The sequence below is a fragment of the Podarcis erhardii genome (assembly GCF_964252035.2).
Source record: "Podarcis erhardii genome assembly, chromosome: 2".
NCBI classification, from domain to species: domain Eukaryota; kingdom Metazoa; phylum Chordata; class Lepidosauria; order Squamata; family Lacertidae; genus Podarcis; species Podarcis erhardii.
The window spans coordinates 116,254,984-116,273,669 of record NC_138498.1 but is presented as its reverse complement, the minus strand read 5'-3'; the positions used below and the strand labels follow the sequence as shown (position 1 = coordinate 116,273,669).

The window sequence follows — 18,686 nt, the reverse complement described above, 5'->3', positions numbered from 1 at the left end:
GTCTTCTTGCGCTTTACTTAGTTCTAATAGCTCTGCTTTGGTCCTCTCCTCCTCACGTCTTACCTCCCTCAATTCTATTCTCGTCTTTTTCAACCCCTCTTCTGTTACCTGAGTTCTCCTAAATACTTCTTTTATTTGACCTTTTAATTCATTAACTGTTTCGTCCATCTTTTTATCCAATTTCCCTATCTTATTGTCTACTTGTTCTAGTTTTACTTCTAAATTTTTTTCACTTTGTTTGATTTCCGCAAACATTCTTAGTATGTCTGCTTTGAAATCTTGTTCTTGCTTCGATCCCTTTCTTTCAGAAGGCGCCCCCCCTCCCCCCTCTTTGCTGTGCTCGACATTCTCACCAGGGTACAATTACAAAATCCACACACTGCACACTATCCAATATCCTGACAGGAAACACACACCCTAAATTTACACCGACCCCAAATAATAACACTATAACCAATATAGTCCACTAGTATTTCCAGTAGGTCAACAGCCTTCTTGCACCTCTTCTTGCCTCTATTCAGGCTATTCCAGGTATTAGTCCAGTCTTCTTCCTCCTCCCAATCCAGAAAGGAGAAAAAAAGACTTAAAGTAGTCATAAAAAACACTAGTATCAAAGTAAGGTCTGTCTATTAAATATTAGGTTTATATAGTCTATAAGCTTTCAGCATTCTTTATTGAATTTCTCATCTTGGTTTCTGATTCTGCCGGTCAGTCTTGCCATTTCAGCATAGTCCATTATCTTAATTATCCATTTGTCCCTGGTTGGGACCCAAACCAGAATGCTTTACATGGAAACCACATTAAAAAGTGTGTGCTGAGAATGGACAGTTGCCTGTCTGTGTTTCTTGACACACTATCTGGGCTGGGAAAACAAGTGGAAGCCGTCAGCTCTGTGTGCACATGCCCTGCTGGTGGTGGTGGTGGTTGTTGTTGTTGTTGTTATTATTATTATTAATAATATTTATTTATATACCGCCCTCCCCAGCCGAAGCCAGGCTCAGAGCAGCTAACAACAATAAAAGTAACACAGTTTACATAAAATTTCAATCAATTAAGTGAAATGCATTCTAAAATCAATTCATTCTAAAATCAATTCAAAATCAAATTAATGGCAACCATTAATTTGAATTTGGTCCTTCACCCAAAATTTACCTTTCTGATGCAGTCCGAATAACAGAGCATCTGAGGAAGCAAAGAGATATAAAGTTTGAGAGCTAGACTTTTATACCGCAAATAATTCCACAACAAAATTTTTACTTCATAACATATTTTGGACTAATATAATGTCCAGTGTAAAATCCTTGCAGCCATTCTCCATTACCTTTTATTTTCTCCATCTCAACATATAGAATGGGATTTGCAATCCAAAATTTTGAGATCTTCCTCTTCAATTCTGTTGGAAAAGTCGGTGGATTTTCAGATGTCCCCTTTTGCTCATACCTGATGGGGAAAATAAAGGCTAACCCATTCAAATCCAGAATTTCTGAGTGCAGCAAAAGAAAGGAATTGAAAGGAGGAAGGAAACTGCAGGAAGCCAAGAAGGAGAGGTAGGCAACGAGGGGAGAAGATTCCTCCTTGCTATGGACTCCAAAGCCAGACACATGAACAGCCAAAGGAGCAGCCTCAGGTCTCTGAGTCTCCTCACTTAACATCTACTCAAATGTAGAAGTAGAATCAAGTGATACCATCCTGCTCGGAGCTTTTCAGTTTTGGCTGCATTACCTACAACATGAAAGAAAAATGTGGAGGAGAGAAAGATGGTTGCTGCTGTTGACAAAAGTGAAATGTTCCTTCTATCCTCTTATCATGAACCCAAGTGACACCTTGAAGTTACATATTGCAGCTGAGATATGCTCAGGAACATGGTAAACATGGTAAACAGCCCAATTCCTGCTCTCTTTTTTGTAGCCCCAGAAGTGAGAGGTAACTGTGTGTGACTCTTTATTGGCCAAGGGAGCCAGCGTACAGCTTCCGGGTCATGTGGCCAGCATGACTAAGCCGCTTCTGGTGAACCAGAGCAGCGCACAGAAATGCTGTTTACCTTTCCGCCGGAGTGGTACCTATTTATCTACTTGCAGTTTGATGTGCTTTCGAACTGCTAGGTTGGCAGGAGCAGGGACCGAGCAACGGGAGCTCACCCCATCACGGGGATTTGAACCGCCGACCTTCTGATCGGCAAGTCCTAGGCTCTGTGGTTTAACCCACAGCGCCACCCATGTCCCTAAAAGGGTTTTACTACACACTAAAAAACCACACACCCAGAATATACCTTTCTAAACTCAAAGTATTTTTGTCTTGAGGTTGGTAGGATCTTGCTGACAACTTAGATATCCTCGGCTGTTGAGCCAGAGTCCTCATAGGTTAAGCCAGATCTTTCATGAATATACAGAAGAAACATATTTTTATTTTTGTCAAAAGCCAATCCAGGCCCTTAAAGAACAACATTATAAACATTATATAAGTAAAACAAAACATGACGGGAAATAACACTAATTAGTTTGGCAATCATCTGTGGTAAAAGGCGCAGTACTACCATAAAGTATCCTTAATTTCACCTGGGATGTCAATATAATTAATACCCCTAAAATTAATACAGTGGTACATTGGTTTAAGAACAGCTTAGTTTATGAACAACTTGGATGAAGAACACTGCAAACCCAGAATTAGGTGTTTTGGTTTGTAAACTTTGCCTTGGAAGCAGAACATGTTCCGCTTCCTGTTGAGTGTGTTCCATTTGTAAACTGAGTCCCCTGCTGCTATGGGAAAGCACACCTTGGTTTAAGAACGCTTTGGTTTAAGAATGGACTTCCGGAACGGATCAAGTTTGTAAACCAAGGTACCACTGTAGATTATTTCCCAACTGGTAACTCAAGATCTGGCAAAGCATGTTCTCCTTCATGGAGAGCATGGGTTGCAGTGGGGTTAACCAGACACCCCCGTTGCTGGGCAAGTTGGCTTGGTTGGCCCAAAGTGTGATTGGACTCCTCAGGTTGCTGGGGAGAGTTTGATGTTGCCAAATTTGATTGACAGCCTGGGTTGAATAGATTCCCTGTGCGCAGCGTCAAGCTTTTTCTTTTTGCTGTGCACATCGGATCACCCGCCCACCCTCCCTAATTTTTGGGCGTTCGTTGCGTTTGACCTTGCTATGCCTGTCATGGTGTCATCTGTTTTGGGGGCAGGGATCTGGTAGGAATTTTGTGCATTTGGCTGATTGGCTGATGCCATTTGGTTTTTGCCTACTGTGTAGCAAATCATAACAACTTGTAAGGTTGCGGTTAGGCCTTGGTTTTAGAAAAAATTGGTTGGTGGAGGGATATGGATTGGCTGTGCCTGCCCCTCCAATGCTGTTGCTTGCTTACTTCATAAAATATATATACTGTTGCTTGCTTACTTCATAAAATATATATACTGCTTGATTTTAGAAAAAACCTCAGAGTTTGTTAGACTAAAGTCCAGCAAAACAAAATTAAGTGCAACTTTCCCCCAAAAAGCACTTTAAATACAGAGTAGCCCCGTGTTAAAGCACCATTTATATATCATCTCCAAAAGCCAATTAGCATTTACATTTGCAACAGGCTTGGCTTTGGGAATACATTTGCAAACAAACAAACTTAATTAATTACTTTTTTACACAATTTGGGGTTTAGAATATATCTTGTTCGATCCCTCCTTCAGTTCTTTGGCCCTGATCTGTGGAGGAGGAAGTGGGGCGCCAGAAGCTCAAGGAGGGGTCCTCGGTTTACCTGTGAAGTTTCAGGGAGTGATATTAATGGAGATGAGCAGGATCCCCTTACCTCTGCAAAGTTCTTCTAATATCCTAGAAGGGAAAAGAGGAAACTCAGAATAGAATTCACTGGATAGGTATGGATGCATCTAACAATTCTGGTTTCTCTCCATTATTTTCCAATCTTAAGTTCAGTTCTTTTTTATTTTAAATGTTCCTAGGTATCCCATGTATCTTGGCTAGTGGGGAATTTGTGGATTACTGTTCCAACTGAAAGAGTTGCTTTTTCTGAGATATCCTGAACTTTAACAAAGTTAGCTAAGCAGCTTCACACTACTTAGCTAAATCAGGTACTGCCAATCCTCTCTTCTGTGGGACAGTTTGCATATTAACATTATCAACTCTGGGCACTTACATTGCCAAATAAAATTATCTATACTGTTCTGTCAGCTTTTCAATTCCCTCAGGTCAACCAAGAGAGGAAGCGTAAGAAACAAAACCCAAAAACCTGGCAGTATTGTCATTCTTATTGCACTGATCTTTGCTTTTCATAGAATTTTACTGTTGGAAGGTATTCCAAGGATAATCTAACCAAGATGATTTTAACAGATGCATCCCTTGGCTAGTGCTTCCCCCCAACACTGCCATTCCGTGAGGGGGCCAGGGGTGTGGTGACAAGACCCCTGGCACCAGGCAGGGTAGGATCCCTGCAAGGGGGCGCCTGGCTCGCACCCCCTCAAAATCATGTGCCTGAGGGGAAGAAAGCTTTGGTAGGGACTGGGAAAGCACTGCCCTGTGCCTGGAAAGAGTGCAGCAAAAGGTAAGTGTGGTTAAACCATTAGAGAGGAACTTTGGGCCGTTCCTGCCACAGTCTCACCTGCAGGAGTTCACTCGCTGGCTGCTGACTCTTCTCCTCCATCTCCCAGATGCTCCATTCAAGAGAGGAGAGTTCCTCTGAGAGTCTGGCCAAGTGCTTCTCCCTTCTTCTTGTGATCTCCCCCTCCATCTCTTCTATCTCATTCAGCAGACGCTTTTCTTGTTCTTCCAGAAAGTGGTGCAGTTGTTTGAACTTCTGCATGGTCTTTTGCCTCTCAGTTTCTGTTGATTTCTGCAAGAGGCAGGAAGAAGAAGCAAAAGAAGAGGCCAGAGTCTTTAGAAAGACCTTCATTAACAATGTTATGGTAAATCACTCAGGAATGGGGCTACATCATGACTTGGGACTCAGCTACACTGGACTAATAAGGGTATATATGCATTACAAACATGTGACACCAGGGGGCCCCTATAGAGTTGTGATCTGTCCCAATGAGAAATTGCACTGAGAACTAATTTGTAAAATAGTGTTTTTTATAGTGTTTTCCATATCAGTATAGATCCAGCCTTGGTCCTTCAAGTATACCTGGATCTCTTAGTAGTAACTGTGACACTTACAAGCAGGCTGTTGCTTTCTTCTCCTACTTCTGCTTCATAAGCCAGAATTTTCTCTCTCTCTCTCTTCAGATGCTCCAGGCGATCACAGATGAGTGTCTAAAGAGAAAACCAAATATCAGATTGGATTAGGACTGGGAGTGGGGACCTTCAGTATTCTACATATATTTTTATTGTGTGGTCCCCCACTATTAGATATTTATCTGATTATTGCTCTGAGAGCTTCTAGGGTTTTTTCTGTTTGTTTGTTTTTTGCTGTACATTTAAAATTCAAGGCTCATTTGAGAACTTTCATTCTATTACTCTTATTAACCAGCATGATTATTATTATTATTACTACTACATTACACCGGAGCCCTTTGGCACAAGTGCAGAAAAATATCCCCCTGATAATTGTTCTGGGAGCTTCTAGGATTTTTTTTGCTGTACGTTTAAAATTCAAGAGTTGCTTGAGAACTTTCATTCTATTACTCTTATTACATAACATTATTATTACTACATTACACAGGAACCCTTTGGCACAATTGCAGAAAAAATGGTGCTTTAAAAAACAAGATAACATTTTTAAAAGTTGCCTTTGAAGCAGAACAAACAGAGACTAGGGCCAATTTTTGATTACAGATTAGCAATTTATTATGTTTGCTTCATAGCCACATTGACAGCATATTCTGCACACAGACACACAGAAAGATATGAAAGTGTTGTGTAAGCAAGTGTCAAAATGACTTCCTACCTTGTATTCCTGGGCAACCTCTTCCTTGAGAACCACAGTGTGTGATTTATGTTCTGGGGATCGCTCACAAACCCAACACACCAATTCTTCATCTTCCTTGCAGAACAAGTGGAGTTTTTCCTTGTGTCTCTTACACAGATCATTTCCCCCTTTATTTGGTGCCGTGATTTTTATTTTTTCCACTATATTGGCCAGCTGCCAATTGGGGCGGAAACTCCCTCTCTGCATCCGGGCTTTGCAGACGGGACACTCCAAGTCCCCTACCTGCATTGGTTCCCATGTGTCACAATACTTTACAATGCAGTCCCGGCAGAAGTTGTGACCACAGTCCACGGTCACAGGGTCTGTCAAATATTCCTTGCAGATGGGGCATGTGGCTTCTTCTCTGATATCCGTGGATGAGGATGAGCCCATGATAGAGGAAGAGTCTGTGGCTTTGTTGAGATGAGAGGCAGGGAAATGCCTATAAGGTAGAAAGTATTCAGTATTGAGCGTTTCCACACCCTTCCAGTAAAACTAACTCTGCATTTCACTTTCTTATGAAACATATCTTCCATAATAGGTCCTCACACATTAAGGTGCTCAGACATAGTAGGCCCACACTCACCACAGAAAACCAATCCTTCAGCCTTCAAAAAAATTGGAAATACTCCCATAAAAACTAGAACTTGTATTTGAGTGTATAAAATTTAGACAATTCACAAAGCAAGAGTGAGGCCATCTTTAGCCTCCAGCTGAACTGTGGGACCCCTCCACGTAGGTAGAAGGAACTTCTTGGTAAAATCATTCTTCCATAACTCAGTATATAATACCTTTATACTTTCAAATCACTGTATTTGAAAAGGGGCCAGTTTTTGTCAATAAACTCTGACACCAAGGTATTCACCATTTCCAAAGTACGCTCTGGCAAGCCCCAGAAAAACAATTAGCATGTATTGTTCAGATTTCTGAGTGACAGATTTATAAACATGCTGTACAAAAAGAATATTCTGAGCATGGTCTGATTTACAAGTGCAACCCTTTTCTGTGTTGTTTGTACAGGCAACTCCCCGTCCACGTCACTCGCCATGTTGGCAGAGTGCATGCAAGTCTGTCCCCATTCTGGGCCCCAAACAGTGTGTGCACGTTCACACGCCAATCAAACACACACAAAATGCTTGGTGCTGTACCTGTATGATGACTTTCGGTGGTCCTGGGTTTCTAAAATCTAAACTTTCTTAAAAGTTTTGTTTTGGGTCCCCTCACTGCCTTGCAGGGTGGGGGCGGGAGGGGGAGGACTCTTTTGCAACAGACATCAAATATTTTCTTTGCTTTCCTCCACTGGTTCCTCCCTCCACTCATTCTTCTCTGGTGATAATGGACTTAAGGGATGCTGGGTCCCTTGATGGAGAGCTGGGCTTTAAAAGTCAACCCCAAATTTTTGTATAACAGCCCCACTGCCTGAAACTGTAAAACTCAAATGAAAAATCAGTTTGCACATTCATTCATCATTGACCTACAAGATCACCTAACCCCATACGTGCCCACTTGACTGCTTCGATTGGAGGAATTGGCACTTTTACTAGTGCCACATAATACCTGTCCTACATCTGTCAGAACTCAATCATGTAGTGTAGTGGCACGAAAACATTGGAGCTACCTTCCTATTGATCCCAAGCAGGCACCTTCAGAGTCTTCTTTTCAGTGCCTTCTTTTCAGTGCCTTATTTAGACAAGACAACCCAGATGATCCCCTTCATGGATCGCTGCCTTGCCGTGGCGAAGGGGCTTGAAGAACTCAGAGAAGCTATGAACTATGCCGAGCAGGGCACCCAAGATGAACAGGTCATAGTGGAGAGTTTTGACCAAACGTGATCCACCTGGAGGAGGAACCGGCAAGCCACTCCAGTATCCCTGCCAAGAAAACTCCATGGACAAAGAGGCGTCCAACATGCTACTGGGGAAGAGCGGAGGACAAGTACAAGTAGATCCAGAGCTGATGAAGCAGCTGGGCTAAAGCCGAAAGGACGTTCAGCTGCGGATATGCCTGGAAGCGAAAGGAAAGTCCAATGCTGTAAAGAAAAATATTGCATAGGAACCTGGAATGTAAGAACCATGAACCTGGGTAAGTTGGATGTGGTCAAAAATGAGATGGCAAGAATAAATATTGACATCCTGGGCATCAGTGAACTAAAATGGATGGGAATGGGCGAATTCAGTTCGGATGACCATCATATCTACTACTGTGGGCAAGAAACCCGCAAAAGAAATGGAGTGGCCCTCATTGTCAACAAAAGAGTTGCAAAAGCAGTACTGGGATGCAATCTCAAAAATGATAGAATGATCTCGATACAAATCCAAGGCAGACCTTTTAACATAACAGTAATCCAAGTTTATGCACCAACTACTGGTGCGGAAGAAACTGAAATTGACCAATTCTATGAAGACTTACAACACCTTATAGAAGTGACACCAAAGAAGGATGTTCTTCTCATTATAGGGGATTGGAATGCTAAAGTAGGGAACCAAGAGATAAAAGGAACAACTGGCAAGTTTGGCCTTGGAGAGCAAAATGAAGCAGGGCAAAGGCTAATAGAGTTCTGTCTAGAGAACAAGCTGGTCATCACAAACACACTTTTCCAACAACACAAGAGACGACTCTACACGTGGACATCACCAGATGGGCAGCATCGAAATCAGATTGATTATATTCTCTGCAGCCAAAGATGGAGAAGCTCGATACAGTCAGCAAAAACAAGACCTGGAGCTGACTGTGGCTCAGATCATCAGCTTCTTATAGCAAAATTCAAGCTTAAACTGAAGAAAGTAGGAAAAACCACTGGGCCGGTAAGATACAATCTAAATCAAATCCCTTATGAATACACAGTGGAAGTGAGGAACAGGTTTAAGGATTTAGATTTGCTGGACAGAGTGCCTGAAGAACTATGGATGGAGGCTCGCAACATTATACAGGAGGCAGCAACGAAAACCATCCCAATTAAAAGGAAATGCAAGAAAGCAAAATGGCTGTCCAATGAGGCCTTACAAATAGCGGGGGAGAGAAGGCAAGCAAAATGTGAGGGAGATAGAGAAAGATACAGGAAATTGAATGCAGATTTCCAAAAAATAGCAAGGAGAGATAAGAAGGCCTTCTTAAACGAGCAATGCAAAGAAATAGAGGAAAACAACAGAATGGGAAGAACCAGAGATCTGTTCAAGAAAATTGGAGATATGAAAGGAACATTTCGTTCAAAGATTACCATAATAAAGGACAAAAGTGGTAAGGACCTAACAGAAGCAGAAGACATCAAGAAGAGGTGGCAAGAATACACAGAGGAATTATACTAGAAAGATATGGATGTCTCGCAAACCCCAGGTAGTGGGGTTGCTGACCTTGAGCCAGACATCCTGGAGAGTGAAGTCAAATGGGCCTTAGAAAGCACTGCTAAAAATCAAGGCCAGTGGAAGTGATGGTATTTCAGCTGAACTATTTAAAATTTTAAAAGATGATGCTGTTAAGGTGCTACACTCAATATGCCAGCAAGTTTGGAAAACTCAGCAGTGGCCAGAGGATTGGAGAAGATCAGTCTACATCCCAATCCCAAAGAAGGGCAGTGCCAAAGAATGCTCCAACTACCGTACAATTTCACTCATTTCACACGCTAGCAAGGTTATGCTTAAAATTCTACAAGGAAGGCTCAAGCAGTATGTGGACCGAGAACTCCCAGAAGTGCAAGCTGGATTTAGAAGAGGCAGAGGAACCAGAGACCAAATTGCAAACATGCGCTGGATTATGGAGAAAGCTAGAGAGTTCCAGAAAGACATCTACTTCTGCTTCATTGACTATGCAAAAGCCTTTGACTGTGTCGACCACAGCAAACTATGGCAAGCTCTTAAAGAAATGGGAGTGCCTGATCACCTCATCTGTCTCCTGAGAAATCTCTATGTGGGACAAGAAGCTACAGTTAGAACTGGATATGGAACAACTGATTGGTTCAAAATTGGGAAAGGAGTACGACAAGGCTGTATATTGTCTCCCTGCTTATTTAACTTATATGCAGAATTCATCATGCGAAAGGCTGGGCTGGATGAATCTGAAGCCGGAATTAAGATTGCTGGAAGAAATATCAACAACCTCAGATATGCAGATGACACAACCTTGATGGCAGAAAGTGAGGAGGAATTAAAGAACCTTTTATTGAGGGTGAAAGAGGAGAGCGCAAAATATGGTCTGAAGCTCAACATCAAAAAAAACGAAGATCATGGCCACTGGTCCCATCACCTCCTGGCAAATAGAAAGAGAAGAAATGAAGGCAGTGAGAGATTTTACTTTCTTGGGCTCCATTATCACTGCAGATGGTGACAGCAGCCACGAAATTAAGAGACGCCTGCTTCTTGGGAGGAAAGCAATGACAAACCTAGACAGCATCTTAAAAAGTAGAGACATCACTTTGCCAACAAAGGTCCGTATAGTAAAAGCTGTGAGAGTTCAGAACTTAACTGGTTAAGTGTTCTGAGATGTGCGTCACTTTCTGACGTCAGCTCTAGAAGCTAAGGAGGAGCTTGTTCCTGTACTTTCTGTTGTTCTCTCTGTGTTTGAGAGAGACGGACATGTTCTCTCTGTGTGTCTTGAGAGAGACGGACATATTTGCTATGGCTGCAAGCAGCGATGGGCTGAAATGTTTCGATAAAGAGCTGTAAATAGACGAACCTGTCTGTGTATGCTTGCATGGAGAAAAGGGAGAAAAAGACTGCTTTACACCGCTGTATGCTACTCTGCTAAGCCGTGGCTAAAGAGCCAGCAGAATTTGTTGCGCAGCTAGGAAGGAAGTGTGCTGGACGCTGTAAACGACTGATTGGGATCATAAAGCTATCAGAGGCCACGGCTCAACGATCAAGCTCCAAAGATCGTTATCTTTCACAAAAGCTATGGTTTTCCCAGTATTGATGTATGGAAGTGAGAGCTGGACCATAAAGAAGGCAGATCGCCGAAGAATTGATGCTTTTGAATTATGGTGCTGGAGGAGACTCTTGAGAGTCCCATGGACTGCAAGAAGATTGAAATATACTCAGAGTCGCAAAGTGATTTCATGCTCTTTATTCAGCTCATAGTAGTGAGGAGGAAATGAATGAATGTCCCCTCAAAGTATCTGCTTTATATACATTATTTACACAATGGGCTGCACATGATTGGCTAATTCCGGAATTCTACTCTAAGCCAATCAGGTTGTGGATTCACTTCAATCTGGAGCATGATTGGGTGGTTTCTGCCAACCAATCATACTGCTGCATTGTTCTAGGACTAATCAGACTGCTGCATTCTGAATCCTATTGTTCTAGGACCAATCAGACTGCTGCCTTTTGGATCCTATTGTTCTAGGACCAATCAGACTGCTGCAGTTTGGATCCTATTCAACTCAGTACATAACAAAGATCAAACCTCTCCATTCTTAAGGAAATCAGCCCTGAGTGCTCACTGGAAGGAAAGATCGTGAAGCTGAGGCTCCAATACTTTGGCCACCTCATGAGAAGACTCCCTGGAAAAGACCCTGATGTTGGGAAAGATGGAGGGCACAAGGAGAAGGGGACGACAGAGGACGAGGTGGTTGGATAGTGTCTTCGAAGCTACAAACATGAGTCTGACCAAACTGCGGGAGGCAGTGGAAGACAGAAGTGCCTGGCGTGCTCTGGTCCATGGGGTCACGAAGAGTCGGACACGACTAAACGACTAAACAACAACAACAAACCCAGATGATTAGAAAGTTTCTATGGCTTTTCAATTGTTTTAGTCTAGCCTACTGCAGTTTTAACTTTTTGAATGTTTTAAATTATAGTTTTAATTTTTAAGGGAAAATTTAATTGTTTTTATCTTTTTCATAAACTGCTTTGAGGTTCTTCTACAATCAGGCAGTATTTTGTTAAATAAATAAAACATCTGTAGCCAAAGCCATTACAAAGTAAAATATATAAAAAATGATGAAACACGTTGAGCAGTTAAAATAACTATTAAAACAAGGCAGTCTGTCAAATGAAAACATGCTCCGCTGAAGAATTGAACTTATCATCCCCACAAACCTTCCTCCTTAAAATTGCCAGGTTAAAGCAAAACAGGTCACCTTTTCAGAAATGTGTGCCTGATTCATGTATTCACTATCCAGTAGAAAGAATTATGGAGCTCCATGAAATATGGAAAGGTCCCTCAGTCATTGAGTGGGACATAATCTCACGTTCATGTGCAGGTCCACTTTCCTGGCGCTGCATCAAGAGTGGCCCAGGAATGGCACCAAGGTGACAAACAAGGACAGAAGCCATTGCAGGGCTCCAAGCCTTCCTTTGGGTGCCCAGCCAACATCTCCATTGACACCCATAGGAGCTCCTCTCCCAGAGCTAACAGCATTCCCATAGGGGCTTGACTTTCAGCTGAATGGTGGGGGGAGGCAAGGAAGAGGAACGGTTAAAAGGCTCTTCTATACGCATTGGGAACTGAATGAAAATAGACCTGCTTGGGCCAAGGGCAGCCTGGGAACATGCAATGGGGTTTGGTTGTCAGATACTCACCCCCAGAATAGCTTCTCTTGTGGTCAGGGAGATGGTGGTTACCTTTCCTTCTTCTTCCCAGCCGTTCTTTCTCCTGTCTCCTTGCCCCTTCTTTAGGGAGGGCCAAAGGGTGTGCACTTTGTACAGCTGTGACGACAACTTGCAACTGTTATTTTCTTCTGCTGGGAGATCTCAGCTTCCTTTTGTCCTCCTAACAGAACAACCATTTGCTCACCACCTCATCTCATCCCAAACATGAATGACTCTTTTTCAAAAAGAATAAGAAAAAACCGGCCTTTGGCATATATTTTTTAATTGTATAAAACAATGCCATTCCCCCCCTAAACAGGTATTTTTATCAGCTACCATAAATGTGGCATTGCTTGGTTAATAAGTGATAGCTTTGAACTTTGTTTGAATGTTCCACCACACCCATTTTGTTCAGGATGCAGAAAATGAATTATTTTTCACTTCCTGCTTTGGACTCCTGACTCTTCCCCTCCTATCCGTAATGCTATCAGGGAAGCACTTTAGGGCAGACCCGACCCCAGGGACCCAATCAGGGCTCAGCCACACTTCTGCTTGCTGTTTGCAGCTGAATTGGGGAAAAGATCAATTGGTTTTTCTGAGGATTGACATTTGTTCCTAATTCAGTGGGTTTTCCTAGGGAAAGCAGAGGGGCAAACAAGAAACTGCTTTGACCCATGCTTAGACAGCACGGGAGAAACTTCTGTCCCTGGCCTGCTACAAATCATCGTCCGGTGCAACCAGTGCTGTTTCAGTCCCATGATGGGAATTGCAATCAGAAGGGGTCCATTTCATCCACATTTCCAGTTTCCAATTTGGGGTGAGATTTATTGGGCTGGGCTTTTTCTCTGCATTGAGGGCAGGAAGGCTGTGGGCCCACCACCCCACAGTCCTGGCTCAAGCAGCCTCAGCTGAAATCGCCCCCCCCCCCCCGTGTTCACTGGATACAGGTTATCCAGGCAGCACAGAGATCCTGGACGGAACCCCCAGAACCAGCCATGGCTGCTGCTTCGCAGTGAAGGCACAGCTGACTTTCACTTTCTCAGTTCTCACTCTGTGGGAGTTCCCTGTGTGCAAATGACTCGCTATCTCAGGGCTGATGTGCTTGGCTGTTGCTGTTTTTATCCTGGCAGGTCTTGAGCAGCCTCGGTTGCTTTGCATTGCTTCTGATGCCTGTATACTGAGGGAGTATGTTGTCCTTAGGGGTGATATGTAAATTCTTTTTGAATGAATAAGAGAATGCAAATCACGAGCATTGTGGGGAAGCAGACTCTGCTTTGAGAAAGAAGTGCTTAGCGGAGACTGCTCTTTCTTCCTGGCCTGGACATAATAATACCCTGCTCGGTTCTGGGATCTGAACTGGCTGGGAGCTGACTTCAGGCACCAGGCCAAACAGCAGACCAATTCTGTGTTTCAAAGATATCTGCAGACTTGACATGCAAGCTGGCAACATCCACCTGCCATTTTGTTTCCCTTGAAGGTAATTGCAGTGCCTAGAGACAGACAGACAGACAGACAGGTCATGTATCCATAGCAGCGGCCAGAGGAGGAATGACCACTAGGAGGAGCGTCGACAGAAGAAACGCCCTGGTGCATCTGCAGCAGCACAACTAGACGCCTTCATTTGCCCCAGCTGACACAAAACATGTCTTTCCTGCATCGGTCTCTATAGCCACAGCAGGTGCTGCAATCTTCCAACTGTAGCACCCTGCTTGTGGTTAACACTTAGCTGGAATGAAATATTCAACGCAGCAATAGAGAAATTAAAATAATAATTTATTTGTCAGACAAATAAATGAGAGGCACAGTGGTATATGGTTACCAAAGCTCTGCCCCCTCCAGTCCTGATGGCCAGCACTTATATTTCCTCAGCCCAGCCCCCTTGCTCCTCCTTTGGCTACCTCTGTCCAATCAGCCTGGTTGAAATTCCTATTGGCTGTTTGCTAGAACCAATCATAAAAGATACACCCATTTCCTATTACCTTTTATGGGAGACAAAGAGCTATATTTCCTTCTATCCATAAATGGCAGACAAGTAGCCATATATCTTACATTTGCCTCGACAAGGCACCTTAATTACCAGATCACCTTTTGCCCCTGTTGCCCCTGCATTCCAAAAAAAATAAAATAAAAATAAATGGCTAAAACAAATGGCTCGTGGTATTAAATTCTATCTAAACAGAGATCTTGGGTTCACATTCTCACACACCATCAATGAAATAAGAATCTAACATAAGAATCTGACATTTCTTACTTTCTAAATCCTTTGCCTAATTACATTAAGCCAACAAATCTCATACATAACATAGATAGCTTTTTAGAAGAAAAGGCCTTTGCAAAGTAAAAAGAAACTCAGTAAAAAAAACAGCTTCAAAAGAAGCCTCTTCAGTTTACACCCCCCCTTTCCCAGCCAGCTGCTTTTCCCATTAGCTCTTGCCAAAATTTATTGCCCTTTAATTCTCTCAGTATACCTTACCTTAGGAAAATATGGCTAAAGTCTGATGGGAGGTACATGGTATTATTTTCTGTTGAACAATAAATCTTACTATTTACCAACTCTTAATTAGTGTTTTTGCAGCTTGATTGTATTCTGTAATATGTAGGGTCAGTGTAACATTTGCTCCCAGCCTGTAATTCCCTTTTACAACTTTGAGAAACTTGTCTCCTGCTACTGCTATAAATCAGGGGGGGCCCTTGTTCAGGAGAGCAGAAAGATAAACAACTGCCAAAGTACTTAGCCAGCTGGTTTCTGCCTGGCATGAAACATACAAACATTTGCAAATATATCTTTAAGCTCATTTTAAAATACAGGCCTTGATCAGATGCCTCTCAACAAGCTTGACCTCGCCCAGAGACGCACTCCTCCACTGCATCCCAAGAAAGATGGATGCCAGCTTTGAATATATTAAAACAGTAGGTAAAAATGGGTTTTCTTTTTCTTTTTCTACTCTTGTGGGCCTCAGCCCACATTCACCCAGAATTGGAGCTCTCAGCAATCATTCCTCTCCAGCACAGAATGCAAACACTCCCAGGATTTATGCATATTCCTTTTATTGTGTATCTGTGATGATTTCTGCGCATGATGCTATCTGGGATGTCTATGCAATCCCAGTTTCAATACTATTTGTGCCCACAAAGGTTCGCAGTCTTCATATTAATTGCTTCATTTCTGATCAGTCCTGAGTACTGTCACTTCCTGCTGAAATCCTATAAATGTTTCATACCAGAAATGTTCTGTTGTGGGTTTTTCTTTTGGTCCCCTTTTATTCCATTACAGCCCAATTTACCTCTCCAAATGGCAATAATGGGGTAGCATTCTGGAAGTATCACGGAATAGCTACTCAAGTTGCTGCATAGATGGTCCAGCATGAATCCATGGCTAATGCACTATTATTGCATCAATGGCATCTTGCAACACACATCCGCAAAAGCCCTCCAGTCTGAAGGGGCCCCTCAACAGCCTGCAAGGGAGGTTTGGGAGCTTTTTTTTTAATATGGTTTCATTTTTTTGGCTTTCATATACCTCCCAAATAACCATGCACTCTGGGCTGTTCACAAATTCAAATATAACTGAATAAAAGTCAACAACAGGAAACCTGTACAATCACCAGAACCACAATCATGTAAAACGATAAAAATCAAGATAAGATAATGATCAATTAATACAGCACTAAAAACCAACAAGAGATAAAACAAAATATTTACAAGAATTCAAGTATATTAAACCATAATTATTAAAAACCAGGGTGGGGGGAGGGAGAGAAAATGCAGGTGATGCTGAAAAGACCCTCTTTGGGGGAGCATCGTACATTTAGGACCAAAAGGAAGACACCATGCGAATTATAAAGGGCAGACATAGCCAAGTTGCTGGACTACAACTCCCATCATCTCTGAATTCAGTGAGATTTCTTTCTGAGGAAGTGTGGAGATGGGGAGGCTGCATTTGCAAAGGGTTGGAAGTTGGGGACTCACCACAACTTAACACAGACAGTCTTATTTCCTTCCTGCCTGAGATCCACAAGGCTATGAGCTTTAGTTGCAAAGTGGGTGGAAGGATTGTTCTCCAGTGATCTATCAATGCCATCATGTGGGCATTTTAACAGCTGGCAGAGGTCTTGTCATGAGAGAAAGGTGAACAACAAAACCAGGATTGCAGGGGGTGGCGGGTGAATCATTTTGAGGAATAGGTTGTTTACTGGGACGGTTAAAGTGTTTCCCTCTCTTTATAGGACTCCACTGCATAGGAAATTCTGGAAAAGGGAAGGGAAAAGAAAATTCCAATTTGTTTTGTTGTTACCTCCGAGTGTGACTGGGTTGACTCCTCTCACAGGGCATCTGCAAAGACGTCAATTCTACTCTTAACAGGAGATCCTGAGGTGGGTTTCATTTCCCCACAGACAAAAGAAAGGGAGGAGGGTCTCCCCAGAGAATGTGGCTCCTGAGAATGTGTGGAGTTCAGCCCCTGAGTCAGCATTAGAAAGAGACACATATCCCTCTTCATAGTCCAGAGTCACTCGGATCCTCCTGGGTTCCTCACTCAGGGACAGAGGAAAGTAATCAGGGGATGTGAAGGCCCTGTACTCGCCAAACCACTTCCCCACAACCCAGACCCCTCCCTCAGGCCTTAAGGGGAAGAAGCCCTTTCTCTGCACAGACTTCTTGGCGACCCCCAAAGTCCACCTCTCTCCCTCCTTTACAGTGACTTCCCAGAAATGTCTGCCTGCTGTGAATCCCTCATATCCCAACACACAAGGCCAGGAATTGAATCTCTCAAGTTTGTCGGGCAGGTCTTGCTCTTTGTCTCCGCATCTCACGCTTTTCCGATCCTCGGACAGGATGAGCCTGGGATGGGCTGTGTCTGGATCCAGAGTGACATTTGCTGTTGAGAGAAGATGAGGAAAAGAGAAGTGAGTCAGAATCAGCCAAGAGTCAGAGACAGACATCCTGATCCAAAATAACACCAAGAAGAAGCAGATTCCTTCTCAGATAAATGGGACTTCCTCACGTTCCATTCAGGATTGGGACACTCCCCTCTTTCTCCCAGACTAACCTCAGGATAAATACCTTCCTTGTGGGTTTTTAAATACTTCTTTTTGTTTCATTTTACTCAACATATTTTATTGTTTCCCTCCTGTCAATTCAGTCACTCTTCGAGAAGCAAAACAGCCCAGAAAATATTCCCTCAGCTCTTCTATGCAGCGAAGGGGAAGAGAGATGGATGGGGGCAAGAGGAGAAAAATGGTCCTCCTTTGACTCTCTCTGTGTGAATTGCCCATTTGGGGCTTTCAGAGGCTTACATTGAAATTAGGGGGAAGAAATCAAATTAGGTAACCTAACAAATTCTCTTCCCTTGCAAACCTCCAGCATTGTTTTCTTACAAACATGATACCCACTACTCATGCATTTATTGTCCTAAAGGAGGCTAAAGTCTATCTGACTAAGAGTTAAAAGATTTTGACCTTGGCAACAGTGATCCTAAAGTTTCTTTATTGTCCTGAAAATGCACCTGCATTTTTATATCTAAGCATTTTGAAACTAGCTGTGCAGAGACTGAATCCAGCACTTTATAGCACATCAAGGACAAATTTTAAATATAATTGTTTTAATTGGTAAACAATGAAAATAAGATTGTTTTATGTTATTGCTTTCCACCTTATGTTTTTAGCTGTTCAGGGGAAAAGGCGGGATATAAATTAATAATAATAATAATAATAATAATAATAATAATAATAATATAGAAAAACAAATATATAATTTTGCTGTGTTTATAGTATATTTGCCTGCAAGATGGAGTGGAGTCCCCACCAAAAATGGTCCTTTCTATAGCAACCCTAAGCTCTGCACAGGCAGAGAACCCAAAGGTGTGACTGCAAGGAAATCACAAAGAGGAACTCAATACATTCTTATTTTATTTTGGATAGTGTTTCCTATGTAATTTGAGATCCTGCTAATGGTTGATTTTAATCATGGTAATGTAGACATGATTTAAATTCTGTTAACTCATTTGTATTAATAGCTTATTTGTATTTTAAATTTCTTCCTTATATATGTTGTATTCCAGTAGAATAACAATCAAGTAACAGTCAGGTGTCAAGTAACAGAGAAACATATGCTGTTGGGAGGGAAATGAAGAAAAGAGAGGCAGAATCAGTCAAGAGATGGAATGGGGCATCCAGATCCAAGAAACACCCCAGGAACCAGAGTCCCTCTTAGATAAATGGGGCTTCATCGCATTGCATTCAGGACTGAGTCTTCCATT

At 42.5% G+C, this 18,686-nt stretch overlaps 2 protein-coding genes across 2 annotated transcripts in view; both read right to left on the bottom strand.

The window, feature by feature from the left end:
* Window positions 1-12,719, bottom strand: part of LOC309337321 (tripartite motif-containing protein 10-like) — a 34,365-nt gene extending 21,646 nt beyond the window's left edge. Inside the window, exon 1 of the mRNA XM_081854099.1 lies at window positions 12,464-12,719. The gene's annotated coding sequence lies outside the window, so the exon portion shown is untranslated. The remainder of the gene's footprint in view (window positions 1-12,463) is intronic.
* Window positions 1-18,686, bottom strand: part of LOC309335198 (uncharacterized protein) — a 38,247-nt gene that overhangs the window by 7,300 nt on the left and 12,261 nt on the right. The window contains exons 8-15 of the mRNA XM_081850071.1: window positions 16,789-17,306; window positions 13,829-13,920; window positions 5,886-6,348; window positions 5,156-5,251; window positions 4,602-4,832; window positions 3,795-3,817; window positions 1,322-1,440; window positions 1,153-1,182 (exon numbers count right to left, since the gene is read on the bottom strand). Of these exons, the coding sequence (XP_081706197.1) occupies window positions 1,153-1,182; window positions 1,322-1,440; window positions 3,795-3,817; window positions 4,602-4,832; window positions 5,156-5,251; window positions 5,886-6,348; window positions 13,829-13,920; window positions 16,789-17,306 (1,572 nt within the window). The remainder of the gene's footprint in view (window positions 1-1,152; window positions 1,183-1,321; window positions 1,441-3,794; window positions 3,818-4,601; window positions 4,833-5,155; window positions 5,252-5,885; window positions 6,349-13,828; window positions 13,921-16,788; window positions 17,307-18,686) is intronic.